The 20598-nt window shown below is 40.2% G+C and overlaps 1 protein-coding gene and 1 long non-coding RNA gene across 5 annotated transcripts in view; one reads left to right on the top strand and one right to left on the bottom strand.

Annotated features, from left to right (window-relative positions):
* Nucleotides 1–536: 536 nt before the first annotated feature.
* Nucleotides 537–20598, bottom strand: part of ARMC9 (armadillo repeat containing 9) — a 63301-nt gene continuing 43239 nt past the window's right edge. For 2 of the 4 annotated variants that reach the window (XM_035334611.1, XM_035334613.1), the window contains 6 exons: nt 17057–17161; nt 16162–16277; nt 13203–13327; nt 9620–9752; nt 5088–5260; nt 2370–2413 (listed from right to left, as the gene is read on the bottom strand). In XM_035334611.1, the coding sequence (XP_035190502.1) occupies nt 2385–2413; nt 5088–5260; nt 9620–9752; nt 13203–13327; nt 16162–16277; nt 17057–17161 (681 nt within the window). In that variant the 3' untranslated portion in view covers nt 2370–2384. Of the gene's footprint in view, nt 1620–2369; nt 2414–5087; nt 5261–9619; nt 9753–13202; nt 13328–16157; nt 16278–17056; nt 17162–20598 lie in introns of those variants that run through there. The other 2 variants (XM_035334612.1, XM_035334614.1) reach the window with 2 other exon arrangements.
* LOC118171466 lies at nt 10911–12303 on the top strand. Its single transcript, XR_004753214.1, has 4 exons — nt 10911–11024; nt 11125–11245; nt 11589–11742; nt 12283–12303. It is a non-coding gene; the product is annotated as an uncharacterized LOC118171466 (long non-coding RNA).

Raw genomic sequence — 20598 nt, 5'->3', positions numbered from 1 at the left:
ACTTGTTTGTTGGATCCCTTTCCACAAAAAACTGACAGAGCATCACTGGTCTTGGGTCTCATGGCAACTACATCAAGTGAGGAAATGGATGCCTATTCAGTTGCCATCACATACCAAGAGTCACAAACAACTCATGGTCTCATCATCACAAGTATAAAGCTTTATTCTGTTCCTATGGAAATGATCGGTGGCTTTACAACTCTTTACTCAAGCGGGAGGCAATTGTCACTGTTGGAGTTGCTTGACTTTTTAGGCTGGGTTCCTCTTGTTTGTTTCTCAAGGTGGAACTCCAAAACAAAAGCTTTGGCTTCTCCCTATTTCACCTGCTGAAGCATTTGCTTTTGAAGTCCATTTGCAATGTTTTCTGCTTCAGTGGCAGCCAAGCTCCAAGGTAAACTGCATTTCCGGAAAAGTTTTTGCTGTTGTTCTAAGAGTTGTGTCATATAAGGGGATGTTACTGAATACCAGCCCTCAGTGAAATCTTTAGCATTTCCTTATCACTGTTACCTTTGAGAGAAAGAACAACCAACAGTGCAGGCTTCACAAGTTACTGGCAGAACTAACTGCTGGATTTTGATTTAGCAAAGGGCTTCCTGATCTCTCTCGCCTATCCCTCTCGCACTTTGTATTCACTGAAGACGAGCATAAATTTCATAAAGACATAACCAATCACTGTTCAGAAGTGAAGAATTTAAAATAAAAGAACATTGTCCACAGCCACACATGAAGAGAACACGGTTTCTAATCTGTTCACATCTCATGGTTTCTCCTATGAATGAAGAATGAATGAAGAAAGTTCTAAATTCCAGTGGAAAATGAATTATGAATTCCACAAATGTTAAGAAACAAAATTAAGGGGGAAAAAAATGAATGAATAGGAATAATTGCTGCAGATAAACCTGCTGATCAGATCCTCAGAGATAAGCATGGATGGATGGTGCTTTGGTCACTGGCATGCAGTTTTTCAACTGCCTCAGGCCATTCAGAAGTTGATAAAATACTTTCTCTTCAGTCTCTGGTGGTCAAACACAGATCTCACTCCACATAGAACTGCTCCAGGCAGTGAGGCTCTACATAGATAGCGTACACTTTCCTTCCTCGTGCAGATGCAGATCCTTTGAACACAGATATCTCCTAACTCATTCACAACAGCATAATTTAAATAAAGCAAGTTACAGACTCGTTCAGTAAGCAATATGTAAACAAGACAGTTGCTTGGCCAGACTCCTGTGCTGAGCCCTACAGACCACCTCCAAAGGCCATTTACTCTGACACAAAAAGCAGAGAGCAAGAGACTTCTGGAGGTAGCAATGTCACTTTAGAATAAACTATCAGAGACGCTGGGACTATATCCATCTACCGTATCAGTTGTGGGCACCTGCTGAGACCTTGAATTGTAACAAGGCCTTTGTCTTAGCCAGCTTTAGAGATGACTACAGATGCATCCCATCAGATAATCCCTGAATCACCATGCAGGGCACACGCCGTGCAATGTTAATAACCTCTTCTCAGTAGGTCGCCAGTTAAGCTCATTACAGGAAGCTGCCTCTGCCCTTCAGTAAAGTGACAGGTGATTCTTGAGGAAAGGAACTGTTCTCACTTCCTGGAGGACTGGCTGCCTGCAGGGAGAAAAAAAAAAAAAAAGAAAAGAAAAAAAGAAAGTCTGTCAGTTGAAAGCAGGATTTATCACTAGGCAGGAGCTGCCTGAGGGAACACTTGTTTGATCCATACAGTGACACAACCACCACAAAGAACACACACAAAGGCACCTTATCCACTGGTAGTGCAACTTCAAAATGCAGAACATGCTTATGGTAGCCACCTGTCAGGGGTCACTGAAAGAACTTCTAGAGTAGCAGGAAGCCACTGGGGCCTCATCACACTCCTGATAAAATCCTTCCTCATTCTTCTGGCACAGATTTTTCTATCACTCCAGTTTCACTGTGCCCTAGACAGAACTGACGTGGGACACTGCGCACATACCTTTTAGCATGCCCATAAAGATGTGCTTGGAACAGATGCAGAGTAAGGCACGAGGTAGATTAAATCATTCTTCCCCATCCACATGGAGCACATAAAGCACAGCTGAAAAAGTCTAGATTTGGAGGGCCACTTTGTCTTCTAGCCACTGTGTCACCCCTGTACCAGCTAGGAAGGGGATACAGCAGAAAGCTCCAGCATGGCTGGTTTTATTTTGAGGAGCTCAGTTTCACTGTAAGGTACAGCTTTAACACTCCACTAACAGTGGGCTACATCTCAGGCAGGAATCTGGCCCCAGGCCTGTAGCTGCACTAAGTACCTGTGTGCTTCCTCTGCATTCCTCAGGCATTCCACACACTCCACACTCCTAGAACAGCAGTCCAGCTTGTTCAGCTAGGTTTGTGTCAAAGCAACTTATTTCCATTAAGTACACCTACAGCAAATTTTAAAAACAAGCTAAAACGTGTCTCTAAAATAAGCCATCACATCAAGTAAGTGCAATCAGGAACTAATCTTTTTCTCTTCCTGTCCAGAGCGATATAAACTTTTATTTCTCCAGAAATATAAAGAAATCCACAAAGTAAAGACAATCTTCCAGAAGGACAGGGTTTCTTTTAATATGTAAAAAACAACATACCTACTCAGGAGGCAAATGGAAGGCAGCAACTGCTGAGATCTACTAATTGCTTAGATCTATGCATCTGACACCACTTCCAACTCATCTACAAAAGTCAACTAGGAAATCAAAGGAATAGCAGCACAGAGCTTTATCAGGGGCTCACCCACTTCAGATGCCTCCCTGCACCTTTAAGCAGCAGTTTAAAGGGAATTAAATTTGAGAACCCAGGGTTTGGACTTGGGTGCTTAAAGCCTTTCTAAAGTCCTTTAAAAGTCAGGTCCTTAACACCAGTCTCTCAATATTCCAAACCATAAATACTTGCGTGAAAGTCCCTGCAAGATGCAGAGTAACTAATAGGTGCCTTATGACAGCAGACAACGACACAGAATAGATATACATAGGGTGGATGGCAGCTTGTTTGCAAAACCATTTCTTTGCTATTTTTTTGGCAGGAAGATAAGAGTTTAACATTCTTTGGCTGACTCCAAGTCTATCTCATGAAACCTATGGACAGATAGAGAGCAAGTTACCTGAAATCCCAATGAAAAACTCTGGAGAAAAGCTAAGTGGACACAAAATAAGATGCAATGTTCCCAGTACATGATGCCTACAGGTACACTGTGAGACAAATCCTATCTAACAAAAGTTAAAAATTAAGAGAGCCCAAGAGCCTGGCTTTACAAGTTACATACACTGAATTAACAGAGAAACACAAATGACGTAGAACTGATTAAACTCTCCTTTAACTCAACTTCAAAACAAGCCAGATTATACACTGTGCCACTGGAAGAGGAACTTAATTCATATCCCTAGGAAAGCAACCATACGTGTGTCACATCTTCCACAGGACACAGATACCCAGGAGTGTAAAGCTCTACTGGAGAAACTAGAGCATGGGGACAAGTTTTTACGTGCACACATATGCTCTCTCATTTTTAATGGATTAGTGCTTTTGGGAATTAAGCTAAATAGGTAACAGGGACAGACTCTTGGCTGTTAGCATCACATTCAGCCAGGGCAGAACGGTACTCCTGTCACAGGAAATGTAAAGCATTGATGACAGAGGTAAAACAAAGGGCATACCCAGCAAAAGTAACACTAAAAAAGCTGGCAGTTATTACCTAAGCATGGGACTATTCAAGCAAATACTCATTAGGTCAAAATCTCCCTTGGTCACCAGGGACATCCTCTTTCATTGCCTCACCTGTACTCCCTGAATGAAACTCAATAATCTCCTCACATGTACAACCATGTGAAATGACAACAAGTAAGCAATACGGAAGGCTCAAGAAGCTCCTTCCTGCTCTGTTGCTGATTTACTATGTTATTTCAGCTCCCTACTATTTGTTTTCCTTATCTGTAATCAAAAGTTAATGATAAGCACCCACCTCAAATTTCATGGGCAGGTTTACCAAGTGTTATTAGTTTCCTGCTTTTGGTAAGTGGTTAAAAGTAACTGTTACAGCTAAAGAGCAATGCTGATGTTACGTTGTGATAATCATCACTAAACTTGTATGATACATTTGGAATATGAAGGTATAGCACATTGCTACTTCCATTTTTACTGCTGCTGGCACCAGGGATATACCTGAACGCAGCTAGTCCAGCCCCAGGGGAATATTTTAATCTAGATGGTCCTTTCTGCACTCTGGAGAAAAAGCTTATTCACTACTGAAGAATTCAACATTTCTACCCTTACCTCCCCACCCTGCCCACCCCTTGACCCCACAAAAAAAAAAAGAAAAAAAAAGGAGAAAACACAGTTTACACACCCTCCAGATCTCCATGTGTGTTTACTGTTGTGTAAGCATCTGAGACCAACATTTCCACTTTACCAGGCTTCCGCTGGCAGGCCTAAAGCATGCTTCCATCTCTTTCCTCCAGCCTCAGGTCCCTGCCTTCCTCTCCTCTGAGCCCACTGCAACCTAGCACTGCTTACCCTTCTGCAGGCAACAACACATCCATATGGTTCTCAAATCCAAGTTTCCAGCAGAATGATGACTGCCACCAGCAGCACACCATGCCTGGCAGCCTTCTTGCTGGGCTGCCCTGAGCCCATCTCCTGAACCGTCGGACATCTGGTCTACATTCAGTGGCAGTGTAGACACACCCAGGGATCCAAATTCAAGAACGTTAGACAAGCTATACAGTGGAGTGAACAAGTGTCTAAAGAAAAGGAGACAGTCTAATGACATCCAGAGAATGTCTAATCTAGACTAAAAGCTTCCCCCCATACTTCTGAGCCACTTTTCTCCACCCAGAGACAGGAAAAAGCACGTCTCCAACTGTTCACACGACAGTCTGGAAATAGGAGAAGTGTTCAGCGGGATATAATTTCATGGTTGTGCATCCTGCAGATGACAAGTACAATGTCATATACTCCTGGCACATTCGTAGCGTACGACTTCATTCCTGGAGAGCTCCTACAGAGCTCCCTCCTTTCCCATCCCAAGCGCTGACAAGGAGAAGGGTGACTTTTTCCACTTACTCTGTCTGCTCCTTGTGGATGATCCCGAGGAATTTGGACGGCTTGTCTGCTGGGGACCAGACTGAGAAAACTGCGGGGCAATGGTCGGGATCTTTCCCTTTCTGGGGCTGGCACTCTGCACTTCAGGAGTGCGAGGGATCTTAGGTTTGCTGGTAAAGGCCGAGAAAAACTCGCTGTGGGAAGACATGGACAGGGTTAGTAATGCACAGAGAAAAACATGCACAGGAAGTCTGCAACCAAGTGAAACCTTGCATGCTGTCACCACACCAGAATGCCTGCCCCAAATTCAGGGTGACTACAAATAGAGAGGCACATGGCACCACAGGTACTGTCTTGGGGCATGTACTCGCCACACAGCCTCCCTAAACCTGGCTCTGTGGACCTGTCTATCCTACTCCAACCTGGTTCTTTGGACAAGATGATTGAACAGGTCCAGGTAAGCCCCTTGCAAATAAATAATAGATGTTTAGCTTGTTTTGTCTAGCTTGTTTTCTATTGTCTTCATCATATGCAGACTCATTCTGAGGTACAAAAAGCATATATGAATGCTACAGCAGAGGAATACCTCCTTTTAGGGCACAAACCATTATATACAGGTCACAATATTGGCAGATACAGGCATCCTCCCTGGCTCCCAGCTGTGACAAGATTCGTAGATCTCCTAAAGGTCTTTTGTCAAAAGAGCAAAAAGCTCTGACGGCATCTATAAAATAAATTCCCTATGCACACGGGTTCCTTGTTCGTGCTGAGAACACAAACCAGCTGCTGTTATTTCACAGTCTGCACATGCTGCAGGAATACAATTATTTAAAATTTAGTCCATAACTGCGTGAGGACACACCGTCCTTCCCTACCCCTAGCATCAACATATTCTGATATACAAAAAGTGAAGGCTAGCAGGAAATAGCAAGTCTTTTAAATAATTTTGAATCTATATTCACGTTGGCTCTAGTGAATCAATTTTCTCTTAAAAGGAGAAAAGATTAAACTGAAATAACAGCTACATGATGAAACACATCATATTAAAAGGAAGTAAAAGCAGAGACAAAGTAAGAGAATCATAAAGGTGCCATCGAAAGGAAAGTGATTAAAATTTTATTTGGAAAGTCCCTGTGTTATTAGCTCCATCAAAAGAACCCTTTGTGACCATCAGAAAGGGTGATTAGGAGGATTTTCAAGACATTTAATCCCTCCCACTCTCCTGGGAATGCTGCTGAGTCAGTGATTAGCCATTCCATTCCCCTGCTTCACCTTGCAGGGAGATCTGTCAGCAAATGTTTCTTTTATATTTTAAGTAGCATTAATTGTCTGCATTTTGCATTTGTATATGCTAACTATTAAGGGCAGAGACAGAGTAAGTCCCTTCCTCGGAGCCATCTCTGCAGCCCTCTACCTATCACTGAGCATGACAAGCATTAAATTTGTAGCATTTGAAAAGAGAAGGTGGCAGATGGCAGCAAAACCAGCGAAACCAAGCCAAAAAAGTAAGATTGGCTAGATTCACCCCAAGCCGTGGATCCCAGATATATTTAAATGTCTCTCTCCATAAAATAGTTTCATTGTTATTGCCTGTTTGCCGTTTTATTCACTTGGGTTCAAGAGCTGGGTTTTCAATACACTTGTGCCAGTCATGTTAACCTCGTGTGGATTATGATATGCTGACACAGATGAAAAAGCAAGACCCAACAGCCTCGTAGCAGTATGTGAGCCGTAAATCAGTTTTTTTGTTATTTGGCAATAGATTAAAAAAAAAAAATGCATCTGTATTCCTAAGCACTAAAAAGCATTTTTATAGCTATGAACAATCTCAGAGTTTCACTAGAGTAACCTAGGCAGCCATACACACCTGGGAGACAAAGCACAGTAATGCAATCAGTCGCTGTATTTGACAAAAGAGAAAGAATACATAACACTCATGTACGATGGCTCACATGTTTACAAACTCTCTGCGAAAGGATTATATGAAATAAACTGGTAGCAAACACTGTAAAGTTCAAAGAAAAAAATCTGTTGGTATTCTGTCAGGATGTGTAGGATGTGTCCATGTATGCAGGTGTCCCAGAATCATTTTCTCCTACAACAACAAAAAGACCAACAGAAAAGAGGCAATCTTCAAAATACCATAAAAATCCTTCTGTCTGGCTTCCTTTAGGACTTGGCCTGATGAAGAAAGAAGCAGCAAAATCTACTGTAGAAAAATGTTCTGTAGTATTTAGTTAAAAAGTTGTTTGTGACAATGTGTGGTAATTTGAGAGCAAATGTTCTAACAAAAAATAAATCAGCGAAACCTACATTTGCATTGACAAGAAATAAAACTGCTTACTTGCAAAAATTAAGATAGTTATCAAGAAGTGCAGAACAGACTGACACAGAGATCTCAACAATCAACCAAGAGGTGTGAGAAGACTCGACACTCAAATATGAGTTATGGACTGTTTTTTCCAAGACAAACACACTTGGACTTTTGACCAGTTGTACCCGACTATAAGAAAGGTGAGCCTATTAGAAACCAAAGGAGGCCCCTACAGAGTTTAATCTCTTTACTATGCCGATACTGGTCACAGTCACAATAAAACAAAGGGAATTTTTTAAGCAAGCCTCAATTGTAAACTCAAGTCTATTACACACAAATTTATGCTTGATTAACAACAAGTCATAACAGATCTATATTCCATGATCAAAATGCTGCATGACCATAAGTCAGCCTTCCTTTTCACATACATACCTTTCTCTGGGAAGGTCTTGGTAGTTGCCTAGTAGGAAGGAAGGCACCTCTTGTGGTAGACATATGACCAAAGCAATGATTTATTCACTCTGTTTTGCAAACACATTAAAATATACTTCCAGGAAGGAAAAAATGAAAGAAGAATAAAAAGGCAGGGTCTAGCTATTGCAACACGAGCATATGAACAAAAGACCCCTGACACAGAAAACCCTGTGTTCTGCTTGGACTATGAATGGCTACATTCCCATATCCGTAACTTGAGGCTGCTTTGTAAATACAGATTACCGTTTGCACGGTAAGGAAGCATACAATGCACAGATACGATCTCCTTCTGCAATACTGCATCCTTAATTTCAGTTAGGGATCCATCTATTACTGAGATTTAGATAAACTTGTATTCAGAAAAATTAAAGATTACTAGGGACATACCTTTTATACAATGGATTACGACTGTAGAGAAACAAAGCTTCGCGCTAAGGTAGGGGACAAGATACTGCTTATTTATGATCTCTGGCAAGCAAAAGCCTGAAAAGTAACCTCTCTACATCAGCCAGAGCACACAGCAAGCAATTTGGCCATAAAATTGTTTGTATTTGCAGTATGTGCTTAGCTACTGTTATGTTAGGACAAGCAACACAGAAGTAAAACCAGTAATGCAGGAACGGGGTTATGACTACTAAGCACTTCAATTACTTGCCAGTATAATTTGTTAACAGTATATAATTTCTCAGATGTCACCATGGGAAGAGCACAATTGGAAAAAAATACATGCAAAGGCATCTGTAGGCCAGAAAGAAACAAAGCTCTAAGCAGAGAATCTAGTTTTCAGAAGTGCTGGAGCTTTAACTGACACAAGAAACTAACCATTTGTGAAAAAAAAAAAAATCAGACCCATAGAGAGTCTGTAAAACCTTTCCTTTAACACATCTCCACCCATTCTGTGTTTTACTCTTGGAATGTATTTGCTTTTAAAATTTCTCTACACTCACTGTTTAAAACTTGGCCCAATCAAACTACCTTTAGGAAAAAGCTGTTAATGTCTGAAGGACACGTGTGGGTCCTGAAAAGCTTTGGTAAATTTTGGTCCAATTCCTAATGAATTACTAGTTCTCACCCAGTATATAACGTCACAGTCCTCCATATGAGGAGCTTCACAGGGGACTCAATGCATGAACAGGAGGAGAGCAAGATCTTCTTCTTTTGACAGATTTTTTTTCAAGATAAAGTTGAAACCCATTTTTTGGAGAACATGTTATATTTTAGTTCTTTGTTATACCCACCTAGCAAATCGATCATCAGGGATTCTGGTCAGCTGTGTTAGCAACTCAGCATCTTTAAACACACAAATCCACTTAAATACTTAATTTCTCTTTTGCATGTTAATTCCTGCCCTGTTCCCAAGCTCTCTTTACTGTTTAAATGATTCTTTTTCTCTTGAAAAAGAATCTCTTTTGATTCTCTTTCTTTACTGTTTAAATGATTTTTCATGGGGTACAGTACAGTCATCTACGGAAGCAATCAGGAAGTTTTACTTGCAGGAGACCAGGTTGTGCATACATGTGACGTTCATTAATAACGTCTTGCTTGAGGTTTCTCCTATTCTGGACCAGATGCTTAGAAATAGAACAGCTGCCGCTGGCACTACTAAGGGTATTTTGTTTGGCAAGCACCACCACAGCTGTCTCAGACCAGACTACATCATACATCAAATGACTTCACAGATTGTCTTTACAGCAGCATGGAATTAGCTGGTAAATCCCCTCAGACTCCTCTTGCACTCTTAGATATTCATCTGAATAAATCATACCTATGAGATTGCCCATCTACTTTGTCCTGGCTGGAGTCAGTAGATCGAGAAGACAAGATATTGTCACCTCCCGGGATGCTTCGGTCCGTTCTATGGCCTGATGAGAATACTTTGGACGACTTCGTCTCAATTGCTATTTAAAAAGGAAACACAATTCAGTAAGTTGGCTCTTTACAATTCACTAGAAATACAATCAAGTCACGGCTCCTGCTGTATGAAAGAAAGGTTGAGACCAAAGCAGGCTACTGAGTTACTGTGGCAGAGCTCTTTACAGCTCATCAGCTGAGCCAAGGAAACTGCATGTGTGCGTACTTCTAGCCCTTTGCAATTGCAAGGTCATTTGCAATGGATCATTTTCAAAGCAGCTATACTCTGCATTCGTCAGTTAAAATATATCTGCTAGTAACTGATACCTGATTAAAGCCACAGGAATGCAACCCCTTGCAGTTGTCTGTCCACATCTGTAGCGAGAGGCAGACACTGAGGACAAAAAACTGCTTTAAACACCTCTGTCAGAACTGAGGTCTGCTACATTTGCTCCATAAACCTCACTTTTTGCCTTGCGCTGACACAAAAGGGAAGGACGGGCAGTTTGCTGAGAGACACAAAGCTACTGAGATGTGCAAGTCCAGTAAGAGCCTAGGGAAAATCCCCAGCTCTATTCCTCCGCATTCCTCCCGTGCCTGGGACAGGTTGCCCTCCTGTTTTTATTTGCTCTCACATGCTGGATGGAATACCGATCAGGCCGCTTTCAGACAACCACCCGTCTGCCCAGTTAATGTTCTCTCCGATATTCACTGGATATGTAAATAAGGTGACCAAGATACACAAGCCTTCTATTCATAGGAGACAAAAAAAAAAAAAGCGATAATAAAAATTTCTTTACCAAATTGATTAGAAGTGAGGATGATCCTAGGCATCAGAAAAAAATGAGAATGTGACTCAAGAACAGGTGAGTAGATCCAGGTGCAGAGAACATTAAGAACTACTTTCATTTTTAGAAAACAGAAGACGATAAAGGTTTCTTGCAGCTAAGTTTTGCTTGAGACATGACATTGATGATGCTGACTGTTCACATGAAGCTTTTATTCTTTTCCTCTCCCCCAGCCCCCACCTATTATTATTCATTTCATAACTTGATTGCATGAAACTCTGAAATCCAAAGTATTCATGTGATGTGGGAAAACACATTCTGAAGTGAGCAGGTTTCTGGTGCTGCATGATGACCATCAGACCACGATCAGAATTCAATGCACTATATATTCCGTTTCACAGCAATGACATTTCCCCGGGCACAATGGGAGCCCCTAGAAGCAGTACAACTATTTGGACATCTTTCTTACGCAGTGATTCCTGTCTTATCTTAGAAGGCACTAGAAGAAAAAGGGCACAGAAGCTTTGTAGAGTAAGATTTTTTTTTTCCTAATTATGGTCTCAAGGGCTTGTTTTGAATTGTTTTGAATCCAATCTAAGATCTACAAAAAACACTGCCTTTTGGAAAACAGGGAATGTCCGAAGACCCAGTCCAGTTACAATTACACAGAACAAAGGTCCTGCCACTGAAATGAACAGCCATGGGATCCAGCAGTTCAGTTTCTTCTCCTCTTCATTTCTAAATCTCAAAAGGTAAGGTAGTCAAGCATGTATTTCACTGGCTACTTGCAAAAACTGAAAACAAACCTCTGGCAGTCCTTCGAGTAACTCAGTGTTGTTTTATAGCCTTGGTTAGCACTAAAGATTATCTCTGTCACGCACAAAAATAATTAGTTTTCTTATATGCATAATGAATATAAACTTGCAATATGCTGTATATTCTGACTTCCAATGTTTTCTACAAGAAGAGAGAATATAATCTAGGTCTCTTATTAACATCCATCTGTACGCAGTTTTGACTGAAAACAGCTGGCAAACTTTTTTAAACAGTGGGTACAATTAAAGTTCTGAAAATATGAATACATTAAATTGGAAGCATTTTCTTCAGCACGAAGGCATTAAATCAACATTCTCCATCAAAAATGAACAATTACTTTGTTGACTTGCTCAGATTCCCGCTTTAAGCCTCCCCACAGATCTCTCCTAGCAAGCCAACAGACAGCATCAGTAGCACAGGAAAGGTGTCAGAGGTGAGTGAATGTAAGATATTATCAAAATGTGGTTCAGAAGGCATGCTGGGCTCCCGGTACCTGCGTAATACTGCGTAATTGCATCCAAAGGCAGGTTTTATCTACAGTACATTTTAATACAGCAAATAGCAGCACATTTGGTACCTGCTTTGCTTAATTTCCTTTACAAAGCATGAATATATACAATCCCTTCTTTAAAATTACTATTCTATACTGAAAAACTGTCAAGTCAGCATGCTTTTATTAGCTCACAGCCTCTGTTCTGAGCTGCTGCCTCTGCCCAGCTCATTAATCTCTGTGTGGAACAGAATTAGCTATACTCGGCATGCTGCTGTGTGAAGCAAGGCTTGAGGACAGCAGCTCTCTGTTCATGCACAACAGCAAGGACCCAAGTGCCCATCTCAAACAGGAGCTTCATCTGCTTCTCTCATACGCCTTTTATTCAGCATGTTATATTTATCAGCTCTAGGCATTATGCAAGCAGATTCCTGCCTGCAAGATCTTGGTTACTTTTCTCAGAATCCTTTTCATTTCCTCTAGGAAATTTAAAAAACAAGAAGAGAAAGAAAAAAGTCTGCTATTCCTTTGCTGCTTCAAAGCATATTTTTCAGCAAAGTAAAGGCAGGTTTTTGTCTGAACTTATTAGTAATTCTGTACCGGATATGCTTCAAGATCCTTTATCTAAGATTGCAGAACGTTTTGCCTTAAAACCCTAATTGGAAATGTTAATGAATCCCTGCAAGCAGGTTGAAACTCACATCAGAAGTTCCATGATCCTGTGGATATTGGAAGATCAGGAAAAGTATTTCAGAAGCCTACAACCTTTTAAACTCCAACACATGCTTCTGAACTCTCAGGTCCAGCTGAGTCTGCATTAATTTCAGTTTAAGTTGCAAGGACAGAATCTTTAGCAGCATCACCCACAATGCAGCTACACACGCAGGGCTTCCCATCCTCCACAACCCTTTATGGTTTGAATGCAGCTGCAGAACTAAGCAGATAGCTGCAGCTGCCTTCAACTTTAATACAGAGGACCAGCCAATCGAGCCTGCAGGTGCCAGTGGACAGTAAGTCATTTAGATCTAAACAAGGGTATATTTGATCAAGTAAGTAGCTTGGCCTGTTGGGAAGTGCACTGTATCTGAGTTGCAGCTCTCTCCCTAGGCAGAGGATATCATGGAGTGAAAGAAGATACACTTTGTATGTCGGAAGCCCTGGGAATGATCCTTGGCCCTACCACAGGAAGGGAGATGGAGCAAGGCTAGCGAGACCGTTAGTATCTGCTGACCAGACATCACCTTCTGCAGCCATTTATCCAGCCGGAGCCAAACGCATGCCCAAGGTCATGCAGACTGCCCCAGGGTCTACAAACAGAGACCCAGTTCCAAGGCTACATTTAAAAAATAATAATAAGACTAATCAAGCAATGAGTAATAACACCATTTACAGAATATCCTTACACGAAGAGGAAATGCAGAGGTCAGAAATGCTGGACCTGCTCCCACCACAGACAGGAGGACAACCACTCGGCAGAGCCTGCAGTTTCTCATGCCTATCATGACAAGAGACGGTATCGTTTTCTGGCCTGGAGGAAAAAGGAGAAAAGAGGGTGATGAATGCTTGCAGTCTAAAAAGTTAGAAGAAAACACTCTGATTTCTTCTCATTGCCTGTAATAACATAGAAGAAATTAAAACACATATTTTTTCATATTGTAAACTAGTGCCAATGTCATAATTTAACTGCACCACTGCAGCTCCCCCAAACCAGCTTATGTTATACATATTTGGAATTAACATTTTTTTCCTACAGCAATAAAGAGCCAAGGAAAGGAAACCGTAACTCCTTGCAGTCTCAAGGCCCAAAATACCAGTAGAAATACCAGTAGAACACTTAAAGAATACAGCAGTAGGCCTGAAAGGTCTCCAATTCTCAGCTTTTTCAAGGATTTAATGTTTGCTCCTGAGTATTACGAGGATTTCACTTTACAGACAGCAACATGCAACACTGGCTTAAAGTAGATAAGAAGTAGAACTGCTGATTTCCCAAGCGAGGTGGATCAATGAGAAACTTAAGCAGCTGAAGGACAGAACAGGGACAAGATTGCTCAGTAATAAGCAACAAAATGCAGCAGAAGCAAGACGGGTGTGAAACGTGTGTGAAAAGAAGTTGGCAGACGCAGCAAGTTTCCCTGCCCAATATCAGGTTAAGGTAATTAGGCTATATTTCTAGCGAGAAAGGATGCATTCCAAGGAGGCAGTTAATGATTTCACAGCTAAGTCAGTTTCTAAGGAAACAGCTAGCAGAATATTGAGTAGCTCAGTCCCTCTTGAGTGATCTCAGCAGTGAGTCTTTAAAGAGGAGGGAAAGGAAAAAAAAAAAAGCTTTCCAATGTTTCCTGGCTTCCCCATACAGCAAGAGCTTGTCCATACAGGGATCCCATGACAATTCATCCGAAGTAACCAGAGATTTGTCTGTACTGGAAAGTCGTAGAAAAATGAGCATGGAATATCTGCTTCATGTGCAGTAGCTATTCTACATTAATTTTCTGTGTGAATACTCCTATTCAGCACTGGAAGCCCCCCCTCCCTTTTCTGAGGTAACAACTCAAAGAGACACATTATAGTTTCTCCATCAACTGCTTCCTTTTTCACCTTGTTTGAAAAATGGAATATGTTACATCAGATCTTGCAGAAGAACTTCAAACAAGTTACATTTGATTCTGAATGCAGGCATTTACACGTGTTTTTACGCAGTTTAACTTTTGCTGAATCAAAAACTTCAGATGAACTGTCCTGGGTTGTTCCTGGGTAAACAAGCTGTACAGGAGAGCAAGAAGTCTGACATTTTTCATACCATTTCATTTGATGCAATCATGAGACAAATAATTTAAAAATTTGAAAGCAATATCTGAACTGGATGTATTTCATCTTAAGGCAGCTATGATTTGGTTACTTTTATTGCCCTCCTCTTGCAAGGATTCCTAATAAAGTAATTTCCTCATTTTACTAAATGAATTCGTACTAAAACGAGAAAGACAGAACCACCAAAGCTTACTCTTTGTTGCAAAAGCTAGCTTGAGCATGTTGCTATTTACTGCAGTTTTCTTGCACAAATAAATTATATATAAAATGTAAACTTCTAATTCAGTGGTATCTCATGCTTCCTACATGGAAGCACCAAATACTCATATAATTTCCACCACTTGGCAAAACTGGAGGGAAATAATTTCCACATGTTCTCACCATGCTAGACTTTTGCCGATGACATCTCTCCTCTCTAGTTTACACAGCAAGGTAATCTGTACAGAAGGCTTCACCCACTTTTCTCAGACCCAGAGCTACCAGAACCACTATGTAGAGAAAGGTTGTTTTTTTTTTTTAAATCCAGATGATGTTTCTTAATCACACCTGAAGTTGCGTTGCAGAGGCAATAGGCTGCAAAAGCTGTCCGTAAGGAGATTTAAGTTTTGACACAGCCAAGTACCAGTGTCACTCAGGTAATCCGGGGATTTTGTTAAGCAAACATTACTTGGGTAGACGGTGATAAAAAGAGGCATTTGATCACTTCTAGACATTTTGCTGGTACATAAACTGTAGCGCACTACATTGCACCAGGAAATAAAAGCAATTTAACCAGGTTTGCCGCTGTTTTTCTGACTTCTCCTTGGCAAGTCACTTCATTGTCACATGCTTGTTTTCCTTTCCACTTAAAAAGTAGGAATGTAATGCTTAAACACTCCTGTGGTAACTAAAATCTACTCCTGAAAAATATTTTTTAAGTATTCTTAATATTAAGTAAAGCTGCCTTAACTGCCAATGCCAGAGAGTCAGTCCAGCTCCTCTAGTCTACCACTGGAAAAAATACCATGCAGTGCAAGTGGGACCTTGAACCAGGTACCACTGACCCCACAATGAACCAATCAAACCAAGAGCAAGGTGTCACTGACCCTCCCATTGGAAAATGTTTCTTTTTCTTAAACAGGAAATGAGGTATATTAAGATTTGTCTTTTCCATTTTCTTTTTAGTGTGTTCTTTTATGGGTAGGTAGCATATCCGTCTAGAGCAATGTACTTTTTTGCTTGTAACATGAAGATCCCAGTCATTTTACACACTCCATGCAACTTACAAGTAGTATATATTGTGAGAAGAAGAAAGAATTATGAACACACAGGATATAACACAACTTTAAATCAAACTGATCAGTAAACACTTGTTCAACTATTCCAAGCATGTGGCCTCAGCCAGCAGACCTTTCTCTGTCTACAGCACTTATTTCTTTTTTCAAGTGATCTTTAAAGAATTACTATGTCAATGCACTGTCAAGTATGGAGATTTCATTTATCTGGCAGTGGCGTTATTTGTTAGTTCACTTTTTAAGTTAAAAAAAATCCTGCTTTGTGTCGTTAGTTTAGACTTACATTGTGTACACAGTTCTGTGATAACCTGGTGTCACGGGTCTCTGGAGAGGCTCATCTATACTCTGATGGACACTGGGAAACAGCTTCTTCTTGGTTTTTGGAGTATGAGTCATTATCTGATACACAGGTAACAAAGAAATTGAACCAACCGACCAAACAAACAAAGAGAAGGCAGTGGAAAGACCAGTAAATGGAGTCACCAAAAAAAAATCTGTAGAAACACTGCATCAGCAACTAAGTTATGTTCCGGTATCAGTACATAAAATTCTGTGGAATCATTACAGGTTGTCCCATGACATCTCATCTCATCACTCATTCATCATCACTGTAGCTGGACCTGTGGACTTTGACATCCAGAAGGCATACAGCCATATTTATCTCACATTAAATCACAGCATACTAAATGGTAGTTGTGACAACTTCACTTTTTTATTTATTTTTTAACTTAATGGCTTTTTGATGCTTGAGGTAAGATATGTAGTACTTGATCTGGCTTAAAGATTGAAGGAACAGTTAATTTTTCAACTTTTTTTCTCCCCACTGAAATAATTTCAGACCAGCAGAGTGTTTCAGCATTAAGTTGCTCAGCACTTTGTTTTGTGTGTCACAGAGTCACTGATCTAGCACTAAAACCCTACGGCTGTCCTTAGCTTATTACCAAGTCACAGCCTGATTACCTCCCATAAAGGGGCAACTACCTTTTTCAGACTTATTCTACGTCTGAACTACAGCTAAGAAAACGCATAGTGAAAGATCTGGACTGCTATGCAAGTAGAACCTGGCCTTTGAAACAACAAATTGAAGAAGAAAAGATTTTAGAAGATGATGACTGCTGAAATTAAACACTTAACCCAGCAAATTCATTTATTTCAGGACTGTGCTAAGTGGTACTCACTCCCAAGTACTCAGTTGTCAGCAGCTTCTCTCCTGCAAGTTCTCCCAGTTGAGGCTGTAAAATCTCATCTTTGTCCAGATCAGCCTCCATGATGTCATGGTCTTCCTGCAATAGCAACACACGTTATCTGCACCCATGTTCCAAGGACGTTTGCATTTCAAATTTGGTTCTCACTTCAGTAGTCACTTAGATGATATCTACTTTCCAGGTAAATGACTTAGTACTGCACGTGTAGATTGTAACATGCAGGCAATTTCTATCAAAAAAGCAGACACCTAAGAAAACTCACCTAATCTAATACAAACAGAAACTACAGAATCCTGAGAGAAGGAAACAATTATTTCTCTACAAATCCTTCTCCAGAAAGCACAGCATGAATTTCAAAAGTTGTTCTTCAAATTTCCTCAACCTCACTCAAATTATTATTCCTTGCTGAACTTAATAAAGGCTCAGGAAAATCTCAGCAATTAGTATTTTTTGGAACACCCCATTCTAGTCTGAAGAGATGCAATGCTCCATCTTTAACAAGCAGCTGGTGTGGAGTCTGGAGTTTTAGCTTTTGCAGATCTAGTCATACAGACAACCTAGTTGTGCAATACAGACTGAAAAAAACAACCTGATGGAATTTCTCAGCCACACTGGAGGCTGAGAAAAGGCTATCCTTGTTTCCTTATTATTTAAGTCAATTCTAAAACAAAAACATACATCAAAGTTATCTTTCAAGCAAATAGAATGACAGAGAACTTGTATGGATCTTGTTATGAATCAGTATCATGTGACGGTAATAAAAGTATAAATTAAGATTAGATGATTACAACTAGCAGTAAAAATAAAGTAACCACACATTAAAACAATTTATAGTCTTTTCTGAACACAATGCTAGCATTCTATGAGATCAAAATGCCCATGTATATGTATTCAGCACTTTTCCCTACACCTTGACAAAAACACTCAAGTAATTTATTGCTGCTTATTCCCCAAGAGGGGGGCAAAAACATTTTACTATTCATTTTCAAGAAAAGGGAGGCATAATTTTTAATCACTCGAGACAAAAATTCCTTATGGCTGGGCATACAAAGCTCCTCTGAGGGCAGCAGTTCCTTAAAGGTGAGATCACAGGCAGCCATCTGAAAGCAGATGTTTCTGGAGCAACGTGAAGCAGCAGCAGCAGCACTCAGCTTTGCACAGAATCTTTGAAGCTCACAATTTGGGGCTGCTACAAAATTCTTGGAATCAGTACTTTCGGATACCAATATGTTGACAATCCTCTTGATTTTATTTCATACACACAAAAAGTAATCAACTTCTCAAGTGAGAAGTAACCAGAATTCACTCTCCCATGTCTATTTCTAGTAGAACTGTGGGTGATTCGGATTTCATACCAGCTAAGAAGTATTAAAGTTTGAGGGACTCCTCCAACAAACCAAAAGTAGTCATGCATGACAGTACTTTTGCTTGTGTTTTGCTCTTGGAAAGCATTCTCTTCCGAGCTGCCCGTGATAACGTAGATAAGAACCACCCCACGTGTAGTAAAGAGAACAGATTGCGACAGTAAATGTAAGCGACTAAGAAAAAGTAAATGACTTGTTAGAGTAAGGTATATATGAAAGTAATGTAGAAAGCCTATTAAAAATGCAATTAAAAACAACGATCACTGATATCCTAGGTAAACTTTACAGACATTAGATGTCCGTGTATGAACAACAGCCTTCTGAGGTTTAGAGCAATTTTTTCTTTTTTTTTTCTGTATATGGATTTAATAAAAAAATAGTTTTTATGTAAGTACTCTTGAGATAGCAGATTGTTAATCCTCTTCATCCTCCTAAAGATGCATCCTCCTGACACTCAGCCATAAAAGACAAGGCTGTGCAGGACCTCAGGGAGATGTTGCATCTGCCTTTCTCTCCAAGGATACGTTACAACCGGCTGGGAAGCTGGGTAGGTGTGAAAAGTAACCCAGATAATGGAAAAAATACAAACGCTGGTAAACTAGCCAACAATCATCTGTATCAAGCAAAAGAACAAAAAAACACTCTCCAAACTCTACAATATACTGTACTTAGACATATATATATATATTTTTTTTTAAAAAAAAAAAAAGCAAAGATGAGCTTTATAAATAGTCTGGTGGAGATGTTCACCCAGCTACCATGCATGCGTGATGTATTTAGCTCTTCTTCAGAGATCTTCTTGGTTTCCCCAGGTTCCACCTCATCCAATATGCTGGTTGAGGGATTCTGCCACACGCAGAATGCCAGTTTCTGGTTCCTGGGAAGTGCCTCCCCCTGCCAATCTTGCTCTCTGACATTATTTACCATACCAGGTAACCGACCCTGAATGTTTCCCTCCTCCAGCTCCTCCTTGCACAGAAGGAAAGCTTTGACATATGTACCATCATCTTTCCATCACTGCAACACCACTACTGGTGCCCCATTCACCACTGTAGCAGACGTTGGCAGCAAAGTCCTTTAATGCAATGGCTCGAAACCTCATGACTAAGCTTTTTCCTTTGATGTACTCTTCATCTGAAGTATATTTTCACACTGGAGTTTACTAATTTTATTGCCAGGTGCTGAGTGACGGTGACATCACAGGGTGTTTGATAAATGCTCACTGTACAGTTATCTAATGTATCTCAAGCTTGTAAGTAAACTCCCAAGCTAGAGCTATGATATCACATATTTACTTTTACAGGCAGCTTTTTAAGAAGCTCCAAGTCAAATAAAAAAGCAAATAAAAAGATTAAATATTAAATATAAAATACGTTAGTATTTAACAGAAGAGTCAAAAGAATATTAAGTACCAGAAATTATGCATTGTGACTGTGGCTCTCAACACATGCCAGACAGCTCATATAACAAAGTGGGCACATACTCTGGAAATCAGCGCATCCTGAGCTCTACATTAATCTATTTAAAGCTCGTCAGACAAACCTTAAAGCCATTTTTCTTCTGAGTAACACTACAGACATTTTTCCTATATGCTCTGATGTCACATACTACAGAATCTTAAATTTCCGAGTGTGTTACGTTCTCTTAGAAATCTCGGACTCATCCTCCAACAAGCTCAACCACATCTTGGCAGCAGTGTTTAGGAGAAAGTAGTCATCACCACAAGGTCTGTTCAAAGCCAGAAGAGAATTCAAAAAACTCTAAAGTAATCACAGGCAAAAGGAAAAAAAAAAAAAAAAAAAAAAGAAAAACACAAAAGGTAATAGTAACAGCATGGGGACTATTCACATGTTTTTGGAAACAAGAAAAGCTGGGGTAAAAACTGCAACTTAAGAGTCCGCATAAAAGACTCATTTTGTTATTTCTTAAGCTGTGAAGGTATAAATATTGGTGCTGAGTAATGATGGTATCTGCAAGCAGTCTGAATGCATGTCACTAAATAGATGTATACTGAAATATATTGTCTGTAGCAGTTTTTAAGCATTACGTCAAGGCAAAGCTTCTGACAAAGTCTTTCAAAACTTTCTGCTGCCAGATCACAGCACCAGATGTTATCACAGAACTCCGAAAACAATAACTCACAGCATTTCC

Source organism: Oxyura jamaicensis, chromosome 9 (assembly GCF_011077185.1).
Source record: "Oxyura jamaicensis isolate SHBP4307 breed ruddy duck chromosome 9, BPBGC_Ojam_1.0, whole genome shotgun sequence".
Lineage (NCBI taxonomy): Eukaryota > Metazoa > Chordata > Aves > Anseriformes > Anatidae > Oxyura > Oxyura jamaicensis.
The sequence above is the reverse complement of the archived record's forward strand: the minus strand, read 5'-3'. Positions and strand labels throughout refer to the sequence as shown.